This window comes from Bos indicus, chromosome 12 (genome assembly GCF_029378745.1).
Source record: "Bos indicus isolate NIAB-ARS_2022 breed Sahiwal x Tharparkar chromosome 12, NIAB-ARS_B.indTharparkar_mat_pri_1.0, whole genome shotgun sequence".
Taxonomy (NCBI): Eukaryota; Metazoa; Chordata; class Mammalia; order Artiodactyla; family Bovidae; genus Bos; species Bos indicus.
Window position 1 is genome coordinate 21,641,385 of NC_091771.1, and position 26,209 is coordinate 21,667,593.

The window sequence follows — 26,209 nt, forward strand, 5'->3', positions numbered from 1 at the left end:
CTGGGCACCAGCTGACAAAAAGGTTCATTTGTGACTATTCGTGGAACTGCACACTTAAGATTTTCTATGATTTCTGGGTGTGTTTCTGTTACTGTGTGTATACTGTATTCCAATGAAAAAAAAGCATTAAAGACTTTTGAACTTCTAGGCTGTGAATAATAGATTCAAATAGGTTGTAATGAATCTCTTGGCTGCAAGAAATAGGGCGCTATTACAAACCCCATTTTCACTGGAAGGAAAACTGACGACTCAGAAAATGGTCAGTTTATCTACTAGTTTTTCCCAGCAGTTTATTTATTGGCTTTTGAGTTAACCTGAGCAATATCCATGACCAAACCTTTAGTTAGTTCAATAAGAAAATTTTGGGATGAATAAGGATAATGAATTGCTTTTTAATTCAAATAATAAATAATAATGTATATGATTCATACATTCACGGGATAACTCAATCACTGAAGACTTGCTAAGCTTACAAGGCTTTGATGAACGTTTTGAGAATTTGGGCCCTTTGTAGGTATACTTAAAGGACTTCTTGTTGTTTAGTTACTAGGTCATGTCTGACTCTCTGTGACCCCATGGACTGTAGCCTGCCAGGCTCCTCTGTCTGTGGGATTCTCAAGGGAAGAATACTGGAGTGGGAAGCCATTCCCTTCTCCAAGGGCACCTGAAGGATTAGGGAAGGGGTAAAGGAAGTTACCACCAGGATCTGGCGTGATCAGCATGAGCACCGATGTGAAACTGGGGAGTGAGCAAATATTCATCCCAGAATCCAAATCGGCACCTAGGAAAGCTCAGCCTCAGTTCTAAAGCTGCTGCTGTGTGTTTCCAGGTATATATGGAGGTCATGCCTTAGGCTCTCCACGGGCCAAATGAGGTAGGAGCCCTGCTTCTCCACTTTTAGGATATGAAATATTAGCCTACAGGGACTTCCCTGGTGGTTCAGTGGTTAAGACTCCACACTTCCAATGCAGGGAGTGCCGCCGGTTCGATCCCTGATCGCAGCACTAAGATCCCACACACCTCATGGCACAGCCTTACCCCCACAAAAAAAAAATTTTTAATTAGGAATAATAATAAATCATTGTTAAAAAAAATCTTTTGCCTACATTCTGGGGTGGGTGGTGGGTCCAACCATCCCAGACTGTCCATTCAGAACATTATTCATGGATTGGTGGGCATGGGGTGGGTGGGGGGAGTGTTTCGAGTAGATAAACTGTTTTGCCTCTTAATTATAGCATAATGTAAAATTTAAAAATATTCATTACACCAAGGCAATGGAGACCCTACATTTGTACATGGGCAGCACCAGTGTTCTTGCCTGGAGAATCCCAGGGACGGCGGAGCCTGGTGGGCTGCCGTCTATGGGGGTGCACAGAATCGGACATGACTGAAGCGACTTAGCAGCAGCAGCAGCACTTACTTCTGGCTTTTGGCTATCTTTCCCGACGTCTCCATCTCGTACATGGTCTGCAGTCGGCACTTCACCAGCTCTGTGGGGCAGAGGACCAGAGCAGCAAAGGCAGAGGCGAAGGAGCCAGCAGCTGCGTTCTGCAGATCACTGGAAGGATATAAGCACAGGCGGCCAGTGACTCATTCACTCGGCACGGGGCACGCTCCAACATGGATGGTAAAGCAGAGCGAGCACAGCTGGAGAGGAATGCTCCTTCAGCGCCCACCAGGCACCCATCAGGCTTCCTCTGAGGAGCCCACCGCCCCGTGGGGCTGATAGTGGCACCCTGACTCCCGGGGACAATGATGATTAGGAGATGATGCCAATGTGCTCAGTCACACAGCTGCTAAATGGCGATGCTAGGTTTCAAACACACGTTTCCATGATGGCAAACCCATGCTTCTTTTATTAGTCACAGAGCTATGGCCTGGACCCCACCCCCAGATTCCAATGTTGAAGCATTCACACTCCATGTGATAGTATCTGGAGGAGTCTTTGGGGGAGGGTAATTAGTTTGAGATGGGGTCTTGATGTGATTCGTGGAAGAGACTGGAGAGCTGGCTGGTGTTCTCTCTACCATGTGACAGGACAGGCAGGCATCCCTCTGCAAACCAGGAGACGGCCCTCGCTGGACACCAAATCAGCCAGCACCTACCTCATTCCTAGACTTCCTAGCCTCCAGAACCATGAGAAATAAATGCTTGTTTTTAAACCACCCAGTCCAGGGTATTTTATTTAGCAGTCAGAACTAAGACAAAAAGTGACACAGAGAAACCAAATATGGAAGAAAAAATTCCCCAAGGTCCCACCACCCCAAACACATACTCCACTAATACTTCAGTGTGTTTACTGCTGAGCTTTAAATAAAACTAGTTTTCAAGGCCATCCCTATATGCCCTGCATCCAGCCCAGAGCAACCACAAGTGTAATGTAACTGCTACAGATGATACTAAGATCACGGCATCCAGTCCCATCACTTCATGGCAAATAGATGGGGAAACAGTGGAAACAGTGACAGACTTTATTTTTCTGGGCTCCAAAATCACTGCAGATGGTGATTACAGCCATGAAATTAAAAGACGCTTGCTCCTTGGAAGAAAAGTTATGACCAACCTAGACAGCTTATTAAAAAGCAGAGACATTATTTTGCCAACAAAGGTCCATCTAGTCAAGGCTATGGGTTTTCCAGTAGTCATGCATGGATGTGAGAGTTGGACTGTAATGAAAGCTGAGCACCAAAGAATTAATGCTTTTGAACTGTGGTGCTGGAGAAGACTCTTGAGAGTCCCTTGAAGGGACTAGATCTGATAGATAGAGTGCCTGATGAACTATGGACGGAGGTTCTTGACATTGTACAGGACACAGGGATCAAGACCATCCCCATAGCAAAGAAATGCAAAAAAGAAAAATGGCTGTCTGGGGAGGCCTTACAAATAGCTGTGAAAAGAAGAGACATGAAAAGCAAAGGAGAAAAGGAAAGATATACCCATTTGAATGCAGAGTTCCAAAGAATAGCAAGGTGCGATAAGAAAGCCTTCCTCAGCAATCAGTGCAAAGAAATAGAGGGAAACAATAGAATGGGAAAGACTAGAGATCTATTCAAGAAAACTAGAGATAGCAAGGGAACATTTCATGCAAAGATGGGCTCGATAAAGGACAGAAATGGTATGGAAGCAGAAGATATTAAGAAGAGGTGGCAAGAATACACAGAAGAACTGTACAAAAAAGATCTTCATGACCCAGATAATCACAATGGTGTGATCACTCACCTAGAGCCAGGCATCCTGGAATGTGAAGTCAAGTGGACCTTAGAAAGCATCATTACAAACAAAGCTAGTGGAGGTGATGGAATTCCAGTTGAGCTATTTCAAATCCTGAAAGATGATGCTGTGAAAGTGCTGCACTCAGCGAATTTGGAGAACTCAGCAGCGGCCACAGGACTGGAAAAGGTCAGTTTTCATTCCAATCCCAAAGAAAGGCAATGCCAAAGAATGCTCAAACTACCGCACAATTGCACTCATCTCACACACTAGTAAAGTAATGCTCAAAATTCTTCAAGCCAGGCTTCAGCAATACGTGAACCATGAACTTCCAGATATTCAAGCTGGTTTTAGAAAAGGCAGAGGAACCAGAGATCAAATTACCAACATCCTCTGGATCATCGAAAAAGCAAGAGAGTTCCAGAAAAACATCTATTTCTGCTTTATTGACTATGCCAAAGCCTTTGACTGTGTAGATCGCAGAAAATTCTGAAAGACATGGGAATACCAGACCACCTGACCGGCCTCTTGAGAAACCTGTATGCAGGTCAGGAAGCAACAGTTAGAACTGGACATGGAACAACAGACTGGTTCCAAATAGGGAATGGAGCACGTCAAGGCTGTATATTGTCACCCTGATTATTTAACTTTTATGCAGAGTACATCATGAAAAACACTAGGCTGGAGGAAGCACAGGCTGGAATCAAGATTTCCGGGAGAAATATCAATAACCTCAGATATGCAGATGACACCACCCTTATGGCAGAAAGTGAAGAGGAACTAAAGAGCCTCTTGATGAAAGTGAAAGTGGAGAGTGAAAAAGTTGGCTTAAAGCTCAACACTCAGAAAACAAAGATCATGGCATCTGGTCCCATCACTTCATGGCAAGTAGATGGGGAAACAGTGGCTGACTTTATTTTTGGGGGCTTCAAAATCACTGCAGATGGTGATTTCAGCCATGAAATTAAAGACGCTTACTCCTTGGAAGGAAAGTTATGACCAACCTAGATAGCATATTCAAAAGCAGAGACATTACTTTGTCAACAAAGTTCCATCTAGTTAAGGCTATCGTTTTTCCAGTGGTCATGTATGGATGTGAGAGTTGGACTATAAAGAAAACTGAGCACAGAAGAATTGATACTTTTAAACTGTGGTGTTGGAGAAGATTCTTGAGAGTCCCTTGGACTGCAAGGAGATCCAACCAGTCCATCCTAAAGGAGATCAGTCCTAGGTATTCATTGGAAGGACTGATGCTGAGGCTGAAACTCCAATACTTTGGCCACTTCATGCGAAGAGCTGACTCATTGGAAAAGACCCTGATGCTGGGAGGGATTGGGGGCAGGAGGAGAAGGGGACGACAGAGGATGAGATGGTTGGATGGCATCACCGACTTAATGGACATGAGTTTGGGTGAACTCCGGGAGTTGGTGATGGAGAGGGAGGCCTGGTGTGCTGCAGTTCACGGGGTCGCAAAGAGTTGGACGTGACTAAGCAACTGAACTGAACTTGGACTGCAAGGAGATCCAACCAGTCCATCATAAAGGAAATCAGTCCTGAATTTTCATTGGAAGGACTGATGCTGAAGCTAAAACTCCAATACTTTGGCCACCTGATACAAAGAAAGAAAAAAAAAGTGAAGTCACTCAGTTGTGTCCGACTTTCTGCAACCCCATGGACTGTAGCCTACCAGATTCCACCATCCATGGGATTTTCCAGGCAAGAATACTGGAGTGGTTTGCCATTTCCTTCTCCAGGAGATCTTCCCGACCCGGGGATTGAACCTGGGTCTCCCACATTGTAGTCAGACATCTTACTGTCTGAGCCACCAGGGTATGTGAAGAGCTGACTCACTGGAAAAGACCCTGATGCTGGGAAAGATTGAAGGCGGGAGAAGGGGACGACAGAGGATGAGATGGTTGGATGGCATCACCGACTCAATGGACATGAGTTTGAGTAAACTCTAGGAGTTGGTGATGGACAGGGAGGCCTGGTGTGCTGCAGTCCATGGGGTCACAGAGTCAGACACGACTGAGTGACTAAACTGAACTGAACAGATGAAAACCCAGGATAAATTTTGAACCAAAAAGTTGCTCATCACAGAAAGATTTTCCAGCTCAGCTGATGACCTCCTGGAGCTCAGCCACAGAGGGGTATGGGTGTGGTATAGTGTTGCCATAGGAGGAGGGCAGCCAGTGTGAGTCAGCAAGCTCGATGCTTGTAGGGCAGATGGCAAAGCTGGAAATCTAATTGGAGGAATGAATGCACACAAATACAGAAAGAGAAGAATTCACTTCATCCTTCATCTCACATGGGTTTAGTACCACCAGCCTGAGGCACCAGCAAGGCTGTGAAGTTAGAACCCACTAAGAGTTCAAGAATATGGGGAAAAGTACCCAAAACAAATTGCCAGGAAGACTCCTGGGAGTTCATGGGCGTCAGCAAAGCAGACGGTCTCCAAGCCGCGGGGCCATGTTCTACTGGTGTGTGTGGGGACAGTGTTTAGTTGGGCTGAAGAACTGAGCTGCTCACAGCACCTGGCCCTGACCCTGACCTGTTAAATCCCAGCAACAGGCTGTCACTGACAACTGGAACAACTCACAGACCTCCAGAAGACCCCAAAGGTAACTCCCAGGGCAGCCTGCCAGGTAGAAAGGTCTCCTCATGATTTATGTCCCATCTGGAAGTAAATGCCTAACAGACCTACCACATTCAGTTGTCCTAAAGTTACAATAAACCAACCCACTTCCATCAGTGGACAGTCATCAGGACAGGAAATTAGTGAGGAAACACAGGTCTTAAATGACACGTAAGACCAAACAGACTTAACTCGCATTTATAGACAATTCCCTCAGAGAGCAGTGTACATTCTTCTCAAGAGCACATGGAACATTCTCCAGAATAGGTCACATGCTGGGCCACAAATCAAGCCTTGGTCAATTTAATAAAATTGAAGTCATATCAAACATCTTTTCCAGCCACAATGCTATGAGAATAGAAATCAATCGCAAGAAAACTGTAAAAAACAATAACAACAACAAAAAAAACACCAAATATGTGGAGACTAAACAATGTTACTAAGCAACCAATGGACCATTGAAGAAATCAAGGAGGCAATAAAAAATTACCTACATGAAAAGCAACTATACTTCAATCTTAAAAGTTAAAAAAAAAATTTCCGAGAGACAAATGACAATGAAAACAAAACAATCCAAAACCTATGGGACTCAGCAAAAGCAGTTCTATGAGGGAATTTTATAGCAATACAATCTTACATCAGGAAATAAGAAAAAATCTAAAAAAACCCCTTAATTTTACATCTAAAGCAACTAGAAAAAGAAGAGATAAAACTCAACATTAGTAAAAGGGAAAAAACCAAAGACCAGAGCAGAAATCAGTAAGAGATGAAGAAAATAATAGAAAAGATCGATGAAACTAAAAGCTTAGCCAGACTCATCAAGAAAAAAATGGGAGAGGGCTCAAATCAATAAACTTAGAAATAAAAAAAGGAGAGGTTACAATCAACACCACAGAAATACAAAGGATCATAAGAGACTACTGTGCTTAGTCACTCAGTCATGTCCGACTCTTTGTGACCCCAGGGACTGTACCTGCCAGGCTCCTCTGTCCATGGCGATTCTCCAGGCAAGAATACTGGAGTGGGTTGCCATGTCCTCCTCCAGGGGATCTTCCCCACCCAGGGATCGAACCAGGTCTCCTACACTGCAGGTGGATTCTTTTTACCGTCTGAGCCACCAGGGAAGCCCATGAGAGAGAGAGAGAGACTACTACAAGCAACCGTATGCCAACAAAATGGACAACCTGGAAGAAATGGACAAATTCTTAGAAAGGTACAACCTTCCAAGACTGAACCAGGAAGAAGTAGAAAATATGAACAGACCAGTCACAAGTACTGAAATTGCAAATGATTAAACAGCTTTTAACATGGGACTTCCCTGGTGGTCCAGTGGTTAAGAGCCCTCCTTGCAATGCAGGGGACATGAGTTTGATCCCTGGTCAGGGAACTAAGATCCCACATGCTGCAGGGCAACTGAGCCCTGGAGCTGCAACTACAGAGTCCTGTGCTCTGGAGCCTGCGTGTCACAACTAGAGTCTGTGAGTGGCAATGAAGATCCCGCATGCTGCAACTAAGTGAAAGTGAAAAGTGAAAGTGAAGTCGCTCAGCCGTGTCCGACTCTTAGGGACCCCATGGACTGCAGCCTACCAGGCTCCTCTGTTCATGGGATTCTCCAGTTAAGAATACTGGAGTGGGTTGCCATTTCCTTCTCCAGAGAATACTGGAGGGGTTGCCATTGCCTTCTCCGGCTACAAAGATACACTAATCAAACAAAAAAACTGGCAAAAAAAAAAAAAAAAAGAAACCAATATGAATTAACATAACAGGACAGAAAGTCCAGAGATAAACCTATACACCTGTGGTCATTAGTCTATGACAAAGGAGACAAAAACATACAATAGAGAAAAGAGAGTCTCTTCAATAAGTGGTGCTGGGGAAAATGGACAGCTACAGGTAAAAGAATGAAATGAGAACATTCTCTAACACCATACACAAAAATAAACTCAAAATGGATTAAAAATCTAAATGCAAGACCAGATACTATAAAACTCAGAGGAAAACAGGTAGAACACTGACAAACGGCAGCAATATCTTTTTGAATCTGCCTTCCAGAGTGATGAAAATAAAAACAAAAATAAACACATGGGACCTAATGAAACTTAAAAGCATTTGCACAGCACAGGAGACCATAAGAAAACAAAAAGACAACTCACAGAAATGGGAGAAAATATTTGCAAACAAAGGAACCAACAAGGGATTTATCTCCAAAAATATACAAACAGCTTATGCAACTCTAATAAAAAAAACCACCCAATCAAAAAATGGGCCGAAGATCCAGACATTTCTCCAAGGAAGATACACAGATGGCCAAAAAAGCACATGAAAGATGTTTCACATCACTAATTATTAGAGAAATGCAAATCAAAACTACAACGAGGTATCACCTCACACTGGTCAGAACAGCCATCATCAAAAAGCCTACAGACAAATGCTGGAGAGGGTATGGAGAAAAGGAAAGCCGCTTACACTGTTGGTGGGAATGTAAATTTGTACAACCACTGTGGAGAACAGTGTGAAGGTTCCTAAAAACCTAAAATTAGAAATAAACATAGAAAATGATCCAGCAATCCCACTTCTAGGCATATATCCAGAGAAAACCATACTTTGAAAAGATACGTGTACCCCAGTGTTCACTGAGGCACTGTTTACAACAGTCAAGACATGGAAGCAACCTAATTGTCCGTTGACAGAGGAATGGATAATGAAGATGTGGTACATATACATGGAATATTATTCAGCCATAAAAAAAACAATGAAATAATGCCTTTTGCAGCATCAATGGGCCAAGAGACTATCATACTAAGTGAAGTAAATCAAAGACAAATATCATACAATATCATTTATATGTGGAATCTTAAAAAAAATTAAACAAATGAACTTATTTACAAAAACAAACTCACAGAATTCAAAAACAAACTTAAGGTTACCAAAGGGGAAACATGGGAATAAATTAGGAGTTTGGGATTAACATATACACACTACTATATATAATCAAATCAGTTTAGTCGCTCAGTTGTGTCCGACTCTTTGCGACCTCATGGACTGCAGCACGCCAGGCTTCCCTGTCCATCACCAACTTCTGGAGCTTGCTCAAACTCATGTCCATCGAGTCACTGATACCATCCAGCCATCTCATCCTCTGTCATCCCCGTCTCTTCCTGCCTTCAATCTTTCCCAGCATCAGGGTCTTTTCCAGTGAGTCAGTTCTTTGCATCAAGTGGCCAAAGTACTGGAGTTTCAACTTCAGCATCAGTCCTTCCAATGAATACTTGGGACTGATTTCCTTTAGGATTGACTGGTTTGATCTCCTTGCAGTCAATCAACAAGGGCCTACTATGTAGCACAGGGAACGCTACTCAATATTCTACATTAATCTACATGGGAAAACAATCTTAAAAAGAATGGAGATAGTTATATAAATATATATATATATCTAATTATCACTTAGCTGTACACCTGAAACTAATAACATTGTAAATCAAATATACACCAATATAAAATAAAAATTAAATTTAAAAAATAGTGTTTTGGAAACCATATAAAAAAGTTACAATAAACTAATGGTTACAGAAACTGGAGTCAAACATTACTACAGGCAAAGCTTACTTTACTGTGCTTCACTTTACTGCACTTTGAAGATATTGCATTTTTTAAAATCGAAGGTTTGTGGCAACCCCAAGTTGTCACATGATGGCTAGTATTTTTTAGCAATGAAGTATTTTAAAATTGGGCTTCCTAGGTTTTACCTACATTCAGGAGACCTAGGTTCAAGCCCTGAGTTGGGAAGAATCCCTGAAGAAGGAAATGGCAATCCGCTCCAGTATTCTTTTTTGGGAAATCCCATGGACAGAGGAGCCTGGCGGGCTACAGTCTACAGGGTCACAAGACTCAGACATGACTTAGTGACTAAATCACCATTTTAAAATTAAAGTAGGTACATTGGATTTTGAGGTATAATACTATTGCACACTTAACAGACTGCCTTTCCCTCCTCCAGGGGATCTTTCCAATCCAGGAATCAAACCCAGGTCTCCCGCATTGCAGGTGGATTCTTTACCAGCTGAGCCACAAGGGAAGCCAACAGTATGGTGTAAACTTAACTTTATATGCACTGGGAAACCAATCTGGAACCAAACCCAGAATATTTGACGTGTGCCTGCATAAAGCCAAGGGCCGTCTGCCGTCTCCAATTTGATTTCCTACCTCTGGTGGCCTGGCATTGGTGCCTTAGGTGAATGTGAAGTGGGTGCCCAGGGCCAAGCCAGCCTGTTGCACACCCAGGCCTCAGAAGAGCTGGCTTGAAGCAGGCTTTCTTTCAGAAGGAAGACACTGGCCTTCCTTTTAGAGAATGACATGTCAGAGCATTACCAGAAGAGCCAGCTCCACAATTGCACTGGCACACAGCTTTCTAGGGGTGGGGACGGCCAGACACTGTCCCTTCCAGCCTTCCCCCTTCACTCCTGCTTGGCTTGTTTGTCAAAACCAAAGCTTAAATGGTTTGTCTCTTGGCTAGCCTGCAGATCTGTACTTGGCCTCCCTCTGGGGCTCTCTGTCAACCTGCTGACAGGCCGTAGTCAATTAGGGTCACTGACCAGGGTGGGCCAAGCTTGCTGGAACAAAGGTGGCATGATAAATGTAGCCGGCTACTCAATCTCAGAGGCGGTAACGCCTGAACGAGCCCGAGCATGCTGATACAGGGCAGCACAAGGCCAAGTCTGATCTGCGGTGGACTTCGGCTTTCTAATAAATACTTTTTGCACAGGTAAGGGACACGGGCCTCAGGCTGTGCCCATAGTAGAAACGTTTAGACCTGGAGCTCAAGCGGCAGTCGGTGTGGATGGGACTGGTAAGAATCAACTGTTTTTGTCACCCACTCGACAAACATGTACCTGTATATTCCTGCTGTGTCAGACTCCTTCCAGCCACGGATGGAAAGAGAACACTACTCAGGGGCATGTTCAAGCTGAGAACAGACAAATATTTACAGCAGTCCTGCAGAAATTCACCAGGTGCCCACAAGCAGCTCTTGGCTTTTGCTGCATCTGCGTAATTATTAATCTTATCTCTGGACCTGACCTCCTACAAAGTACTCCAGAGCCTGCCAGTGGTCTGATGGGAAGAGTGCTGGTTGCAGGGTGCGGATGACATGGCTGGGGTCCTGGCTGCATCACGTATTAGCCCGTGTCAATGTCTGTGCCGGTTTCCCTGCCTATGAAACAGAGACCACTGCCTGCCTGGATGCTCTCACAGGACCACGGGGGTGAGGGCTAGGGAAGCATGGCATGCATGTCAGAGCTTCACAAGCTCTCAGGCAGTATATGCTCAATGGTAATCAGCAACACTGCTCTGCAGGATGAAAAAGGCAGCAGGTCCCTGTCCCCCAAGTTCCAAAAAAAAAGGCAAGCAGGGCTTCCCTAGGTGGTTCATTGGTGGAGAATTTGCCTGCCAAGGTAGGAGATGTGATCCCTGGTCTGGGAGGATCCCACTTGCCAAAGAGTAACCAAGCACAACTACTGAGCCTGTGCTCTAGAGCCCTGGAGCTGCAGCTACTGAGCCCAAATGTTGCAACTTTTGAAGTCCACGTGCCCTGGAGCCTGTGCTCCGCAACGAGAGAAGCCACCGCAATGAGAAGCCGCACACAGAGCGGCCCCTGCCCACCACAACTAGAGAAAAGCCCGCACAGCAGAGACAACCCGGCGTAGACACAAATAAATAAATGCATAATTTCTTTTTCTTGTTTTACAAAAAGGCAAAGGTGCTGGTTAAGCCAAGTGAAACAGGAAGACTTCTTCACTGCAGGATCTGCTCCGAATCTCCTGTGGTTACTCAGTCCTTCTCCAAGAATGCTATGCTATGTCACTTCAGTCATGTCTGACTCTTTGCAACCCCATGAACTGTAGCCCACCAGACTCCTATATCTATGGGATTCTCCAGGCAAGAATACTGGAGTAGGTTGCTATGCCCTCCTCCAGGGCATCTTCCTGACCCAGGGATTGAACCCACGTCTCATTATGTCTCCTGAATTGGCAGGCAGGTTCTTTACCACTAGCAGTACCAAGGATGCTAAAGGATTGGCTATAGTTACAGGTTTTTTTCAGCTAAAAAGTCTCTCCCTCGAGTGGAAAGAGCTCCAGTCACAGCTGTGTCCTTCCTGTCTGTCTCTACATGGGATACCACATTCTCCTGTTTGGGCTTCTGCTTATTTTTTTACTTCCTCTTTTTTCCTGACCCCCCCTTGCTGGATGATCCTACGATCCATGCTCAGTCCTACAAACATGTCTCCCTGGGTGATTTCATCCAGTTCTGAGCCTTTAAAAAAAAAAAAAAAAGTTCCTTCCATCAAGATAAAATGGCTGTCTATAAACAGGCACCTCTCCAGGGAACTGCAGAGAAAACTTCTGTACAAGGGAATCCACTGTAGCCACATGGGACCGATGGTTGCAAAAGGACCTCAAATTCCCACCAAAAAACCCAGCCAAGACTGCCCTCTGCAACTGTGAAGCTAAGAAAACTTTTAAATGATACCGAGTAAATCAGGGCTTCCCTGGTGGTCCAGTGGTTAAGAGTCTGCCTTGCAATGCAAGGGACACTGGTTAGATCCCCGGTCTGGGAAGATCCCACATGCCACAGGGCAAGTTCGTGCTCCACAATGACTAAGCCTGCGCTCTTTAGCCTGGGAGCTGCAATTACTGAAGTCCCCGTGCCAGAGAGCCCGTGTTCTGCAAGAAGAGCAGCCTCCTCAATGAGAAGCCCGTGCATTTCAACAAAGAGTAGTCCCTACACGAGAGAAAGCCTGTGTGCAGCAACAAGGACCCAACACAGCCAAAAAGAAATATTTAAAAAACAATAATAAAATAAAATAAATCAATGTTCAAAAGAGCAAAGGGTTAACATCCCAGTGCTTTCCAAATTCCTTTAATCTCTGTATAATAAATACCCAAAAGATGACCAAGCACACGCCAAAGTCTGATGTTTGGGGCACACGTGGCCAAGGAAACAGACCCTCACCTGCATCTTCTCAGATGCTCTGACCCTTCTTAAGATTCCAACTTCCTCCTCAAACCTCTTTGACTGCATTTTGCTGATGACGTGGAACCCAAAACTCAGATCACAAGTCAGATCTCTGGTTTAAGTTCTTCTGTCTCGAGAAGTGGCACCCATAGGCAGCATTTGAAAAGCATGTTCCCCAAATATCACATGATATCACTTACAGGTGGAATCTAATTTTTTAAAATGGCACCAATGAACTTATTTACAAAACAGAAACAGACTCACAGATCGTAGAATCAAACTTCTAATTACTAACGGGAAACGGTGGCAGGAGGGATAAATTAGGAGATTGGGATGAACATACACACACTGCTATATATGAAATAGATAACCAACAAGGTCCTACTACAGAGCACAGGGAACTCTACTCAATATTTTGTAATAACCTATGTGAGAAAATAGTCCGAAAAAGAATGGATATATGTATAACTGATTCACTTTGCTGTACACCTGAAACTAACAACATTGTAAATGAACTATATTCCAATCCAAAGGAAAAAACTGGACTTCCCTGGTGAATACAGTGGATAGGAATATGCCTGCCAAGGCAGGGGACATGGGTTCAATCCCTGGTCCGGGAAGATTTCACATGCCATGGAGCAACTGAGCCCATGTGCTGCAACCACTGAGTCCGCGCAATCACCGACGCCCATGTGCCTAGAGCCTGTGTTCCATAATGAGAGAAGCCACTGCAATGAGAAGCCTGCGCACCGCAGTGAAGAGTAGCCCCTCACTCTCTGCAACAAGAGAAAGCCCATGCATAGCAAGGAAGACCCGGCTGAACCAAAAAAATAATAATAAAAGAAAAGAAAAATAATCCTTAAAAAAGAAAGAAGAGCATCTTCCTGAAGAGTGGGAGGAAGGTGAGGGTGGCTGGTTCTCCGTGGTGGATTGTGGGCAACTTTTTCATAACACATATGTATGTGCTTCCCAGTTTCCTATGACAGTGATGGATCACTTCAGAATCAAGAAAGTGGTTACTGTTAAAACAACAAAAAAGGAAATGTTCTTCCCAATAAGGTCTCTTAAAGCTCTTGACCAAATAAGTGCTGGTTTTCAAAGAGGGTCAGCGCCCTCAACTCACCTCAGCTTCGCCTGCCGGTCCAATCCAACCACTTTCCGCACCACCTGCTGGCAGAAGCCGTAGCACATGAAGAGGACGGAGTTCTCGGCGATGTTGGCGATGAGCGCGGGGCTGGTGCCCTTGTAGAAGCCCCGGAAGCCCACCTGGGAGTAGGTCTTGAGGCAGCAATCGGTGAGGCCCCGGTACAGGTCGGGGAATGTCTGCATCTTCACTTTCATGGTGTCGAAGGGCTGCCCGGTCAGGACACATGCTGTGCCCCCTGGAACCAGGACAGAGTCCTTGTCCGGCCCAAGTCCATGGCTGCGTGGCATGCTGCAGCCCCAGGACCCTTGGAGATGAGGGACAGGCAGCCCACCCCCGGGCTAACCTCTGCATCATCTCGTTTTGACTTCTTCTCCCCCTAAGACCTTCTAGCCCAGTTCAGTAAAACTTCTAGGGGGTTCCCTGTGTGCTGGGTCCCCTGCCCAGCCCTGAAGGAGCTCACACTCAGTAGGGGAGAAGGATGTGTTCAACAATCAGAGCCACTGATGTGAAGGTGGGACGTGTGTTCAGGAGCATTGGTCAGAGGCACCTGGGGTTGAAGCCTGACTCTGCTATGAAATCCAGGACAAGCGATGTGACTTCTGAGTCTCAGTTCCCTACTGGGATAGCATGAGGATTAGGATAAGGGTCTAACATTACGGTTGCTACACAAGGGGTTAATTTATAGGGGTTAACTGTGTGTGCGTCCACATAAAAGGAAGGGGAGAGGAATGGTCTGGAAAGAGTTCATCACTCCTCTGTCTGTTGCCCAGTGGTCCTGATGACTATCAGAAAAATAACAGGAGACTAGGCCACAGAGAAAGAAAACAAAGAGCCTAATTAGTCCCCAAAGAGCTAAATGTTTGACCCTATGCGAAAACCTCTTATCTGGACTCTAATGACTTGTATTCAGACAGGAACTAGACTGAAACTTGCCTTGCTTCAGTTCAGTTTAGTCGCTCAGTCGTGTCTGACTCTTTGCGACCCCATGAACCGCAGCATGCCAGGCCTCCCTGTCCATCACCAACTCCTGGAGTTTACCCAAACTCACGTCCATTGACTTGGTGATGCCATCCAACCATCTCATCCTCTGTCATCCCCTTCTTCTCCTGCCTTCAATCTTTCCCAGCATCAGGGTCTTTTCAATGAGTCAGCTCTTTGCATCAGGTGGCCAGAGTACTGGAGTTTCAGCTTCAACATCAGTCCTTCCAATGAACATCCAGGACTGATCTCCTTTAGGATGGACTGCTTGATCTCCTTGCAGTCCAAGGGACTCTCAAGAGTCTTCTCCAACACCACAGTTCAAAAGCATCAATTCTTCAGCGCTCAGCTTTCTTTATAGCTTAGCACACATACTTATATGCTTTTATACTGTTAAGAGTATTAAATACAGCAAAATCTAAATTGCATTCAATTACAACTCTGATGTGAGGAAGTGAATGATTTATAAACCCTGCAACTCATTGGAAAAGACCCTTAACTTATGCTGGGAAAAGTGTGAGGGCAAGAGGAGAAGGGTACAACAAAGGATGAAATGGTTGAAATGCTTGGATGGCAGCACTGACTTAATAGACAGGAGTCTGAGAAAACTCCAGGAGATAGTGAAGGATAGGGAAGCCTGGTGTGCTGCAGTTCATGGGGTCACAAACAGGTGGACACAACTTAGCGACTGAACAACATACACCCTGTGGTATCCCCAGACCCTGGGCTGGGTCAGCGTTTGGGGAACTGTCCCTGGTGAACACTTCCACCTCCCCTTGGGCCAGGATGTCCTGTACTTGTGCCAGGACACACAACCACTGGATGAGGTTATTAAAGCCTCAGCAAAGCTGAAGAGAAGGCAAGCAACCTAGATGTCCATAGACAGATGAATGGATAAAGAAGATGTGGTACATATATACAATGGAATATTACTCAGCCATAAAAAGGAATGAAACTGGGTTGTTTGCAGCGACATGGATGAACCTAGAGAACGAAGCCAGAAAAACAAATAATGTGCATTAATGTATACATACGGACTCTAGAAAAATGGTACCGATGAACCTATTTGCAGGGCAGGAATAGAGACACAGGTGTAGACCTGTGGACACAGGAGGGTGAGACAAATTGAGAGTGCGGCACCGATGTACACACACTGCCATATGTAAAAGAGATAGCTAGTGGGAAGCTGCTGATAGCTGGGAGCTCAGCTCGGCGCTCTGTGATGACCTAGAGGGGTGGGACAGAGACTCAAGAGGGAAGGGATATACAGCTGCTTCAGGATGTTGTACAGCAGAAACCAACAACACTGTAAAGCAATTAGCCTCCAATCTAAAAACAAAACAAAAAAGAACCAGAGAAAACTGACAAAGTATTTCAGAAATACAATTTCACAACTTTGACATAATAAGTTACTCCAACTACACTCTGGAAAGTAGAGATGGAGCGAGGGCTGTTAGGAATAACTCCCAATTATTGGTAGATGAACATTTACCCAAGAGTCTGAAAACTGAACTGTTAAGCACGCACAGGTATGGTCTCCATGATCCTATTGCCGTTGTTCCTCCCTTCTAGGAGAGCAATGACACGTTTCTGCTTTTGTCCTGCCACACCATCGCCAGTCCTGAATTAGTGGAATATAATTTAATAAGATGTTACCATAATTAGAGTCATTCTCTCTCAGGTACTGATGAGCTAGAATGAAATAAGATCCTACTCATGTCAAAAATAATCATTTCAAAAGAAGAGGTGACTGTCAGAATTTTTAAAGTGGGTTCATAATCTTGACAGCCTAGATGGGGATACATGGAAAAAAGCATTTAATTCAGAGCATTAAAATCCTATCTTAACCAGGAGTTTTCCATATTTTCACCCAACCATCCTGAACAGCACAGACATCTGGGTAGCTACAGTACCCATCTGCTGCTTATCTATAACAGTTTCCATCTCCAACAGGGAGACAGTAGGAGGCTAACGTACTTACAATGCTACCTACAATTCTCTCCCTTCATCCATGGATGCAAGCTAACTTCCTATGTAACTTGTGGCTCAGTCACTCAGTCATGTCCACCTCTTTTGCAGCCCCGTGGACAGTAGTCTTCCAGGCTCCTCTATCCATGGGATTTTCCCAGCAAGAATACTGGAGTGGGTTGCCATTTCCGTCTCCAGGGGATCTTCCTGACCTCAGGGATCAAACTCTCATCTCTGCCTCTTCTGCACTGAAGGCGGATTCTGTACCACTGAGCCACCAGGGAAGCTCAGACAAATGACACCGTCATGGCACTCATCACGCCCTGCTCAAGGACGTGATAACTATTCTGAACACCAGCACTAACCCAAGACCAAGACGGTCCTCATACCTGTCGAGTCTACAAAGCTATGAATAATTTACAGGAATTATCTCTTTCCCTATTTGCCTAGAGTTCAGACCTCTGATCATCTTGCTCTCCGTAAGAAACAAGAGGGGGTTCCTCCAATCAAAAAAAATAATAATTTTTAAAAGTTCATTAAAAAAAAGAAACAAAAGGGGGACTTCACTGGCGGTCCAGTGGTTGAGATTCCAAGGCACAATTTGATCCCTAGTTGGGCAAGTAAGCCCATAGGTTACAACTAGAGAAGCCTGTGTGCTTCAACGAAGACCCAGCACAGCCCCCAAAAAAGAAAACAAAGAGACCCATTCTCTGCACTTTTGTGTAGGTGTCTCTGTGGCACTTTCCTCTGCAGGAGACGTGTTGCAACCTACATCTTCTCAAGGTTGCAGTTGTGGATTTTGGTCCCACACAGAGTAGAGCCAGCAGGTGAAAAACTGGTGAGGAAATCCACCAGGGCCGAGACAGTGACGGTGGTGATGGACAGCGCTCGGGGAGGCCCTGTGGGAATGGAGAGGCAGAACTTCACCCGGGAGGACCTGGCCATCCACGCAGAAAGGACAGCCTCCGACCCGCCAGAGGCAGGCAGTCAATGCTCCCCTTAGTGGTGCAGAAAGGCGTGCCATTTTCAAAATATGCCAACCAAAAAGTGCTTATGGTTTGTTGTTAATTTTGGCATTTGAAAGGATAAACCTCAATGATCTAAAAATGCCACATTTTGGGGACTTCCCTGGCGGTCCAGTTGTTAGGACTTCCTAACTCAGACAGTAAAGAATCTGCCGGCAATGCAGGAGACTGGGGTTTGATCCCTACGTAAGGAAGATCCCCTGGAAGAGGGCATGGCAACCCACTCCAGTATTCTTGCCTGGAGAATCCCATGGACAGAGGAGCCTGGGGCTACAGCCCATGGGGTCACAAAGAATCAGGCACTCAAGACTGAATGACTAATACCATTTACAACAGGTGGTGTGGCTTCCATCCCTGGCTGGGGAACTAGGATCCCACATGCCAAAAAATAAAATAAAATGCCACTTTCCCGACTACTTAAGCAAGGCACATTGCAACAGAGCAGTCGGGGGAAAGAATGCATCCTTTTACATTGATAGTTGTTAAACTACTAGACCTACGAATGCCACTAAGGTTTCCCTTTAAGGGGATTTAACTTTTGTGATCCAAGCTGCCTCGTTTCGATAATTATCCAATTACCTAACCAACTGCCTTCAAATCTTCCCCAACCAGCTGCCTGGGCCTCTCGATCTTTTCCTGGCATCGCTCCTACAGCAGCTTCAGACACGGAAGCTGCGCCTTAGAGTAGACGAGCTGGACTGAAACACTGCTTGATGGAGGAGGTTTGTCTAGAAGACACACACACCAAAGAACACACGGATGCTACACTCACATCACCTGCAACCACGGCTGCCTCTGCTCTCACACACATCGCTTCCATGGGTGGTCCGTGTCTACAAAGCACTAAGGGTCCTCTGCTCCTGGCAACGGCCACAGAAAAATCCCAAAGCCCCCCAGTTTCCCCATCCAGAGAGCTGGGGCAGTGAAGCCCCCAAAGGAATCCCCACCTCTGGGAGACACTGTTGGCCATCATGTAGCATCAGAAAAAAGATCACAGAACGGGGCAAGGAACCAGGCAGCCAAGGTCCTTGCCCTGTCTTTATTTACACCATCTATTGACAGCTGTGCAGCCTTGAACAAATCCACTGTCCCTCTCTGGGCCCCTTTTCTACACATACAAGAGCAGTAGAGTCAAGGGTCTCTAAAGGCCCTTCTAGCTCCATCACTCACAGGCTGAAACCTCTCAAAAATGGGACGGCTGCTTCCCATTCTCAGGTCACCACGAGGGACCTCCTCTGCCTGGTGTCTCACAGGCTTAGCACCCAGGAAGCCTGCTGACCTCAGATGTCAAGACAACCAGGGTGGTATGACATCAGTGAGGGGCGACCCTGGGTTTGCAGTGCAAGAAGGAACACCTACCCACAGTTAGCAGAAAAAATAAATGCTAATGTGTATAAGGGCCTGATACATGTTAATACCACTGTAAAAGAGCAGGTGTACTGGCAAATGCCTTACACAGCCAGGTTCCTGACAATATTGTTGCAATTTATATCTTTAAATATTCCTATACGGGCCTTAAACACGTTTTTAAAAAAAAAAGGCACGTGTACTGGCGAATGCCTTACACAGCCAGACTCCGGACAATACTGTTGCAATTTACATCTTTACAGATTACTATTATGAATGCAGATACAGTTATGAATGCAGTACTCAAATGCCTGTCCTTTCCAGGAAAAGCAAAAATGCTTTAATTCTATCACAACAGATCCTACACCTTTGACAGACTGAAAAGACACAGAATTCCAAAAGCTGAGCTTCCCCCATGGGGTGAAACCCACTCCTACTGCAGAGACACGAACTGAGCACAAGCGTTCACGGGAGGGTACGAGGCAGGCAGCTGGGCCCATGGTCGCCAAAGTCAGCGTCCTCTTCCAGCGAATGACAAGGGGCAGGGGTTAAAGGGATGGAGAGGGGACAGTGCGAGGGCCTGGGGCTCAATCCCACGGCACTCAGCATGCGAAAGGCCTCAGGAGGGAACCCAGGCAGCCCTTAGTGCGCCCCTCCCCCTCCACCACTCCACCCCGCTCCCGCTCCCGCGGCCTCTGACCTGGGAGTGCCCCTGCCTGCACTTCTTATCAGTGTCTTGCAGCATACCGTCTCCAGACTTCCTCAAGAGCCTACTGTGGTCAAGGTCTGGTTCATGGAAAAATACTTTGAGCTTCCCTGAATCCCTGATTTCTTTTTGACAATTAAGATGACAGGATGAGAGCAGGCAGCCCTCTGATTGCCCTTCATCTGCTGACCCAGGAGGGCCCCCCCAGATAAGAGGACGGGGGGCGACCCACTCCCCTGGCCTCTCCGCTCCAGGGAGCCGTGACAAGAATCGGTGAAGGAGGCGAGGAGCAGTCAGGGTTTCCACTGGGAAAGTGGTGGGCATTCCAGCGCTTCTCCGGCCGTAAAATCATCCAGGAATCCGAAGAACCAAGTCATCACTCAGGCACTTGGAATTCTGTCATCTGCCTCTCACTGAGTAAAGGCGGCCTTTCTGAAGAGTGGCCTGCGTGGCAGGCGTGGCCGAGAACTTGCCAGTGCCTGGGACGGGAGTTATTGGGGCGCCAGGGGCGGAGGACAGAGTCTGCCTTGGCACTCACCCCATCCACCACTCCCCGGCCAGGCCTGGGGCCTCTCCTTTCCTTTCAGGGCTTTAAGACACAGTCAAAAGTCAGTCTTATTTACCGAAGATATTTCTAAGGGTTTCCGTTCTCTCCTCAGTGGTAGTAAGGACAGTCTCTGGGATTTCCCTGGAGAAATGGTACAGCATTACTTCTGCACACAAGGGCTCTCAAGAATGCCAGGCTAGGAGTAGAATCCTGTGTATCCCAGCCACGTGGCAATGGACATGTGGCTTCAGCTCTGAGCTGTGATCTCACAGTCTTCTAGCTGTGAACCAGGGACATTCCCACCCTTTACCCTGACTCCTAGTTGGCTTATTTTTTGTCTTTTTATTTTTGTCAATTAAAAAACTTTTTAAATTGGAGGATAAATGCTTTACAATATTGTGTTGGTTTCTGATATACATCAACATGAATCAGCCATAGGCATACATATGTCCTCTTGAAACTCTCTTCCACCCCTCTAGGTTGTCACAGAGCACGGGCCTGAGCTCCCTGCATCATACAGCCAATTCCCGCTGGCTATTTTACATACGATGATGCATGTTTCCAGGCTGTTCTCTCAATGTGTCCCCCCTTCTCCTTCCCCCACTGTGTCCAGAAGTCTATTCTCTGTCTGCTTCTCCACTGCTGCCCTGCAAATAGGTTGTTCACCAGTGCCATCCTTCTAGATTCCATATATATATATATATGCGTGCATTAATATATGATATTTTTCTCTTTCTGACTTACTTCACTCTGTATAATAGGCTCTAGTTTATCTACCTACTTAGGACTCACTCAAGTGTGTTCTTTTTTACGGCTGAGTAAGCGACTTCCCTTTCACTTTCATGCATTGGAGAAGGAAATGGCAACCTGCTCCAGTGTTCTTGCCTGGAGAATCCCAGGGACGGGGGAGCCTGGTGGGCTGCCGTCTATGGGGTCGCACAGAGTCGGACACGACTGAAGTGACTTAGCAGCCTCAGCAACAGCAAGCTGGTTTTAGGAAAGGCAGAGGAACCAGAGATCAAATTGCCAACATCCGATGGATCATTGATAAAGCAAGAGAGTTCCAGAAAAACATCTATTTCTGCTCTATTGACTATGCCAAAGCCTTTGACTGTGTGGATCACAATAAACTGTGGAAAATTCTTTAAGAGATGGGAATACCAGACCACCTGACCTGCCTCTTGAGAAATCTGTATGCAGGTCAGGAAGCAACAGTTAGAACTGGACATGGAACAAGACACTGGTTCCAAATAGGAAAAGGAGTACGTTAAGGCTGTATATTGTCACCCTGCTTATTTAACTTCTATGCAGAGTACATCATGAGAGACGCTGGGCTGGAAGAAGCACAAGCTGGAATCAAGATTGCCAGGAGAAATATCAATAACCTCAGATATGCAGATGACACCACCCTTATGGCAGAAAGTGAAGAGGAACTAAAGAGCCTCTTCATGAGAGTGAAAGAGGAGAGTGAAAAAATTGGCTTAAAGCTCAACATTCAGAAAACAAAGATCATGGCGTCCGGTCCCATCACTTCATGGGAAATAGATGGGGAAACAGTGTCAGACTTTATCTTTTTGGGCTCCAAAATCACTGCAGATGGTGACTGTAGCCATGAAATTAAAAGATGCGTACTCCTTGGAAGGAAAGTTATGACCAACCTAGATAGCATATTCAAAAGCAGAGACATTACTTTGCCAACAAAGGTCCGTCTAGTCAAGGCTATGGTTTTTCCTGTGGTCGTGTATGGATGTGAGAGTTGGACTGTGAAGAAAACTGAGCGCCGAAGAATTGATTCTTTTGAACTGTGGTGTTGGAGAAGACTCTTGCGAGTCCCTTGGACTGCAAGGAGATCCAACCAGTCTATTCTGAAGGAGATCAGTCCTGGGTGTTCATTGGAAGGACTGATGCTGAGGCTGAAACCTCCAATACTTTGGCCACCTCATGCGAAGAGCTGACTCATTGGAAAAGACCCTGATGCTGGGAGGGATTGGGGGCAGGAGGAGAAGGGGACGACAGAGGATGAGATGGCTGGGTGGCATCACCGACTCGATGGACATGAGTTTGGGTGAACTCCAGGAGTTGGTGATGGACAGGGAGGCCTGGCGTGCTGAGATTCATGGGGTTGCAAAGAGTCAGACACGACTGGGCGACTGAACTGAACATTCCACTGTATATACGTAACGCCTACCTTCTGCTGTACTTGCAACACAGTATTACATTCCCGTTAAGCGGATTCATTACAAGGTCCTGGAGTGACAGAGGCAATGTGCTCACTGGATCTCACTCCCAGAAGGTACTTGAGGATCAGAGAACGGGGTTTTCTCTGGCCTTACCTGCGGCCCCAGCCGTGAGGTCAATGGCAGCTTGGATGGCAGGGTTGGATTTCATCTTCTCCCGCTCCTCTGCTGGGCTCTGTGGAGGGTGACTCACTGGAGCTTATGACGGGCACCTCATATCCCTGGGAGGAAGCCAGAGCTCACCATCAGTCGGGCCTCTGCAGCCCCCCTTTCTCTAGGCTGCCCAGCTACTGGACTTGAACCTCACGGAACTGGGAAACTGGCTCTGAGCGGCTCCAGAGGAGGGGGCTAAGGGGGTCAGAGCAGCTCAGTCATCAGCCTCCCCTTCTCCCTACCCATCACCTCCCCATAAAAAACACAAGAGATTGAAAACCTTTTCTGAGTATCACTGCTCCATCAACAGGTGGGGGGACTTCAACCAACTTTTCTGAAACTCTCAGAAACAAAGGCCAACCAAGCCAAGCAGACACCACAAGTCCCATCAAACCAGTTTTTCAGAGGCCTAGGTTGAACTCTCAATCCACTAGGCTCTGTTCCAAATTCAGACAGCAGCCTGAGACCCTAAAAGAATGCCACAAAGCAGGAGGTCTGAAAAGGAATGAGTTAGGAGCTCTGCCAAGTGACACCTGCTTGGGTCTGAATGCCTACTCTGCCACCAGTAGGGGGGGGCCCCTGGGCCCGTAAAGCTGGAGGTCCCTGTCTATACAAGGTCTCTGTCTATACTATCATAATCTGAGAGCAATCAGAAATAGCCATATTGGATAAATACAATGATAAACTGTGAATATGCACCAGGAGTTCTTAGAACTACAAAACATTAGCAGCAAACATTCCCGTCATCAGACTTCCCTCCAGAGCCTCTCAACATAAACGTGCGCACAGATCACCTGGGGACCTTATTAAAAGGCGGATTCTGATGTGATTGGCTTCAAGTGGGACCAGAAACGCTGCCTGCCTGACGTGCTCCTAGGTGAGGTTGATAATGCCTGGTGTTAACTGTATTTTGAGTAGCAACACCTGCTCCATTGCCCCCAAATTTGCTTGATAAGAATCAGCTGGGACACTTGTTAAATATTCAAATAACCAGGCCGCTCTCCTGGAGATCTTGATTCAGTAGGTTTGAGCTGGAGTCTAGAAGTCTGGGAAAATCAGAGTCTACTTTTCTACCTTTAGACAAATAAAACAAAACAAAAAAATCAACCGTTGCCATGGAATTGACTTAAATAAATATTGACTAGAAAAGAAGAGGTAGTTCTTTAACAGAATATTCTTACGTGTGAGTAACAAGGAACGCTTTTTAACCGTCACACCGAAGATACCACACCCAGTCAGGCCACCTCTCAGAGGGGGTGGGTGGGCTGAATGATCCATGAATACCAAGCTCACCCTAATCACCAGCAGAAAATAATTTTAGCCACTAAGAAGTTTTTCAACCGCTTAAAATATGTTGTCAATGACCAGACACCAAGAATCTCCCTTTAAAAAAAGTGTTAAAACTAGCAACAAAAGTACAGCATTTTATAAAGCAACTAACTCAGACATAAAAACCACAGACTTTATGTTACCGATAGGCCTGGAGAGGCAGTGCCAATGACTAACGTTGATAAGACGGGGACCATCCAGTAGTGAGAGAAGGATATCAGGGTCCTAATCCAATCTCCTCCTTTTCCAAATGGAAAAACTGAGGCCAGAGGAAGCCAATGGCTCATCCAAGGTCATACAACAAGTCTGCGACAGACAGCATTCAATGCAAGTCTTAGCTTTTGGGTCTGTGCTTATCAACCAATACTTAATTCCAAAGTATCCCCACCTGATCAAAAGGAGAAAAAGCACTCAACCCTGCATTTTAGAGGGAAAAGGAGCCACAGATGGTGGCAATCCAAAGGGGTTCATTTGCGTGGCAGGCGGGGGGGGGGGGGGCGGGGGTACATTTCTCCCTTAGAAAGAAAGAGGCATAGCAGATGTTACTATGTCATCAACGCGAATTTAACCCTTTTAGGCAAGTCAGACTTAAACACATCAACTCCTGCACATAACTACTTGTAGAATCATTAGGACTGTTAACAGTGATGGAAACTGACAGATTAACTCAGAAGATGTGAGCAACTGTTTCAAACTATGCATGGCTTTGGCTTGAGGAAGACATATGGTTTGAGGGCGTTAAGACTGACCAACCTGAGTTAGACTGATTTATGAGCCTTCAGTACCAACTGAAACAGAAAAACTGAACCTTGCGGAGTCCCTTTATCCTTCTTTCAAACTACAGCGGAGTCCCACTCCAGAAGACCATGTACATTTCCCATTCCTCGGGGAAATTCATTTCTTGTGCGGGAGAATCCGAGGACCCCCGCCTTCCCCCACCAGATCACAGTTTAGGGAAGATTCCAGCTTCAGGCCGAAGCTGGGGTGAGGGGAGGCCGCCCGCCATCAGAGCGCCCAGAGAGGGGCGCCCCACGGGCGCAAGGATGCAAACCAGTCTCGCCACTTAGCAGCCGAGACCGGAGCTCCCGCTTCGGGGGCTCGGGATCCCGGTCCGCCCAAAGGGTTAGCTTACGGAGACGACTTCCAACTTCTTCCCGGCTCTAAACGTCCGCTGACTCTACCCAGCAACCTGCCCGAGTCTCCCATTCATACGCGCCTCCGCCCTGCGCGGCGCCGCGCGGAGCCAGGAGGCTGGGTGACATGACTAGCGGGGCAAAGGAGGACAACCTTTCCCGGGCGGTGACCGCGGCGCGCAGGAGGCCGCGGGGCCCGAGGGTCTACGGGGAAGTCCAGGGCCGAGCGCGGGAAAGGGGCGCCCGCGGGATCCCCTGGCACGTGGGCGGCGCGTGTGGGCCCGGGGACTCCGGATCCCCGCCGCCCGGGAAGGTCACGCAGCCCGGGCGCCGAGGCCCGCCCGCTCCCCGCTCCCTCCCGGCAGGTTCCCCGCAGTCCGCGAGCGCCTGACCGGGCTGCGCTTACCACCGCGTCCTCCTTGCGCTCCGCCGCCTGCTCTCGCTTCTGGCTCGGCGGCGGGGGTGGCGGCTTAACACCCACGTCTGCCGCGGCCCTGCCCTCCAGCCCCGCCTCCCGTGCCCGACTGCCGCCGACGGCGGCCCCCGGGCCTCCGGAGCGCCCCTGCGGCCGGGGCGGGCGGCGAGGGCCCGGGGCTGCAGCGCCTCCCGCCCGCCGGCCGGGGAAGCGGAAGTCGGCGCGGTGCGGCGGCGCGCTCGGGCTCGGGGACCGCCGGGGGCCGCGAGCGGGCGGGGCTGGCCGGGCTGGCGGGGCCGGAGGGCCGGCCGGGAGTCGGGGCCTCCACGTTGCTTTACTGCCCGCTCGGTTCCCGGAGGCCCGTGGTG

General features: G+C 47.0%; 1 protein-coding gene across 2 annotated transcripts in view; it reads right to left on the minus strand.

Moving 5' to 3' along the window:
- Positions 1 to 25,994, minus strand: part of SLC25A15 (solute carrier family 25 member 15) — a 32,999-nt gene extending 7,005 nt beyond the window's left edge. Inside the window, exons 1-4 of one of the 2 annotated variants that reach the window (XM_070800156.1) lie at positions 25,833 to 25,994; positions 22,908 to 23,032; positions 13,980 to 14,238; positions 1,421 to 1,558 (exon numbers count right to left, since the gene is read on the minus strand). In XM_070800156.1, the coding sequence (XP_070656257.1) occupies positions 1,421 to 1,558; positions 13,980 to 14,238; positions 22,908 to 22,962 (452 nt within the window). In that variant the 5' untranslated portion in view covers positions 22,963 to 23,032; positions 25,833 to 25,994. Of the gene's footprint in view, positions 1 to 1,420; positions 1,559 to 13,979; positions 14,239 to 22,907; positions 23,033 to 25,425; positions 25,695 to 25,832 lie in introns of those variants that run through there. The other variant, XM_019971358.2, reaches the window with a different exon arrangement.
- Between the last annotated feature and the right edge of the window lie 215 nt (positions 25,995 to 26,209).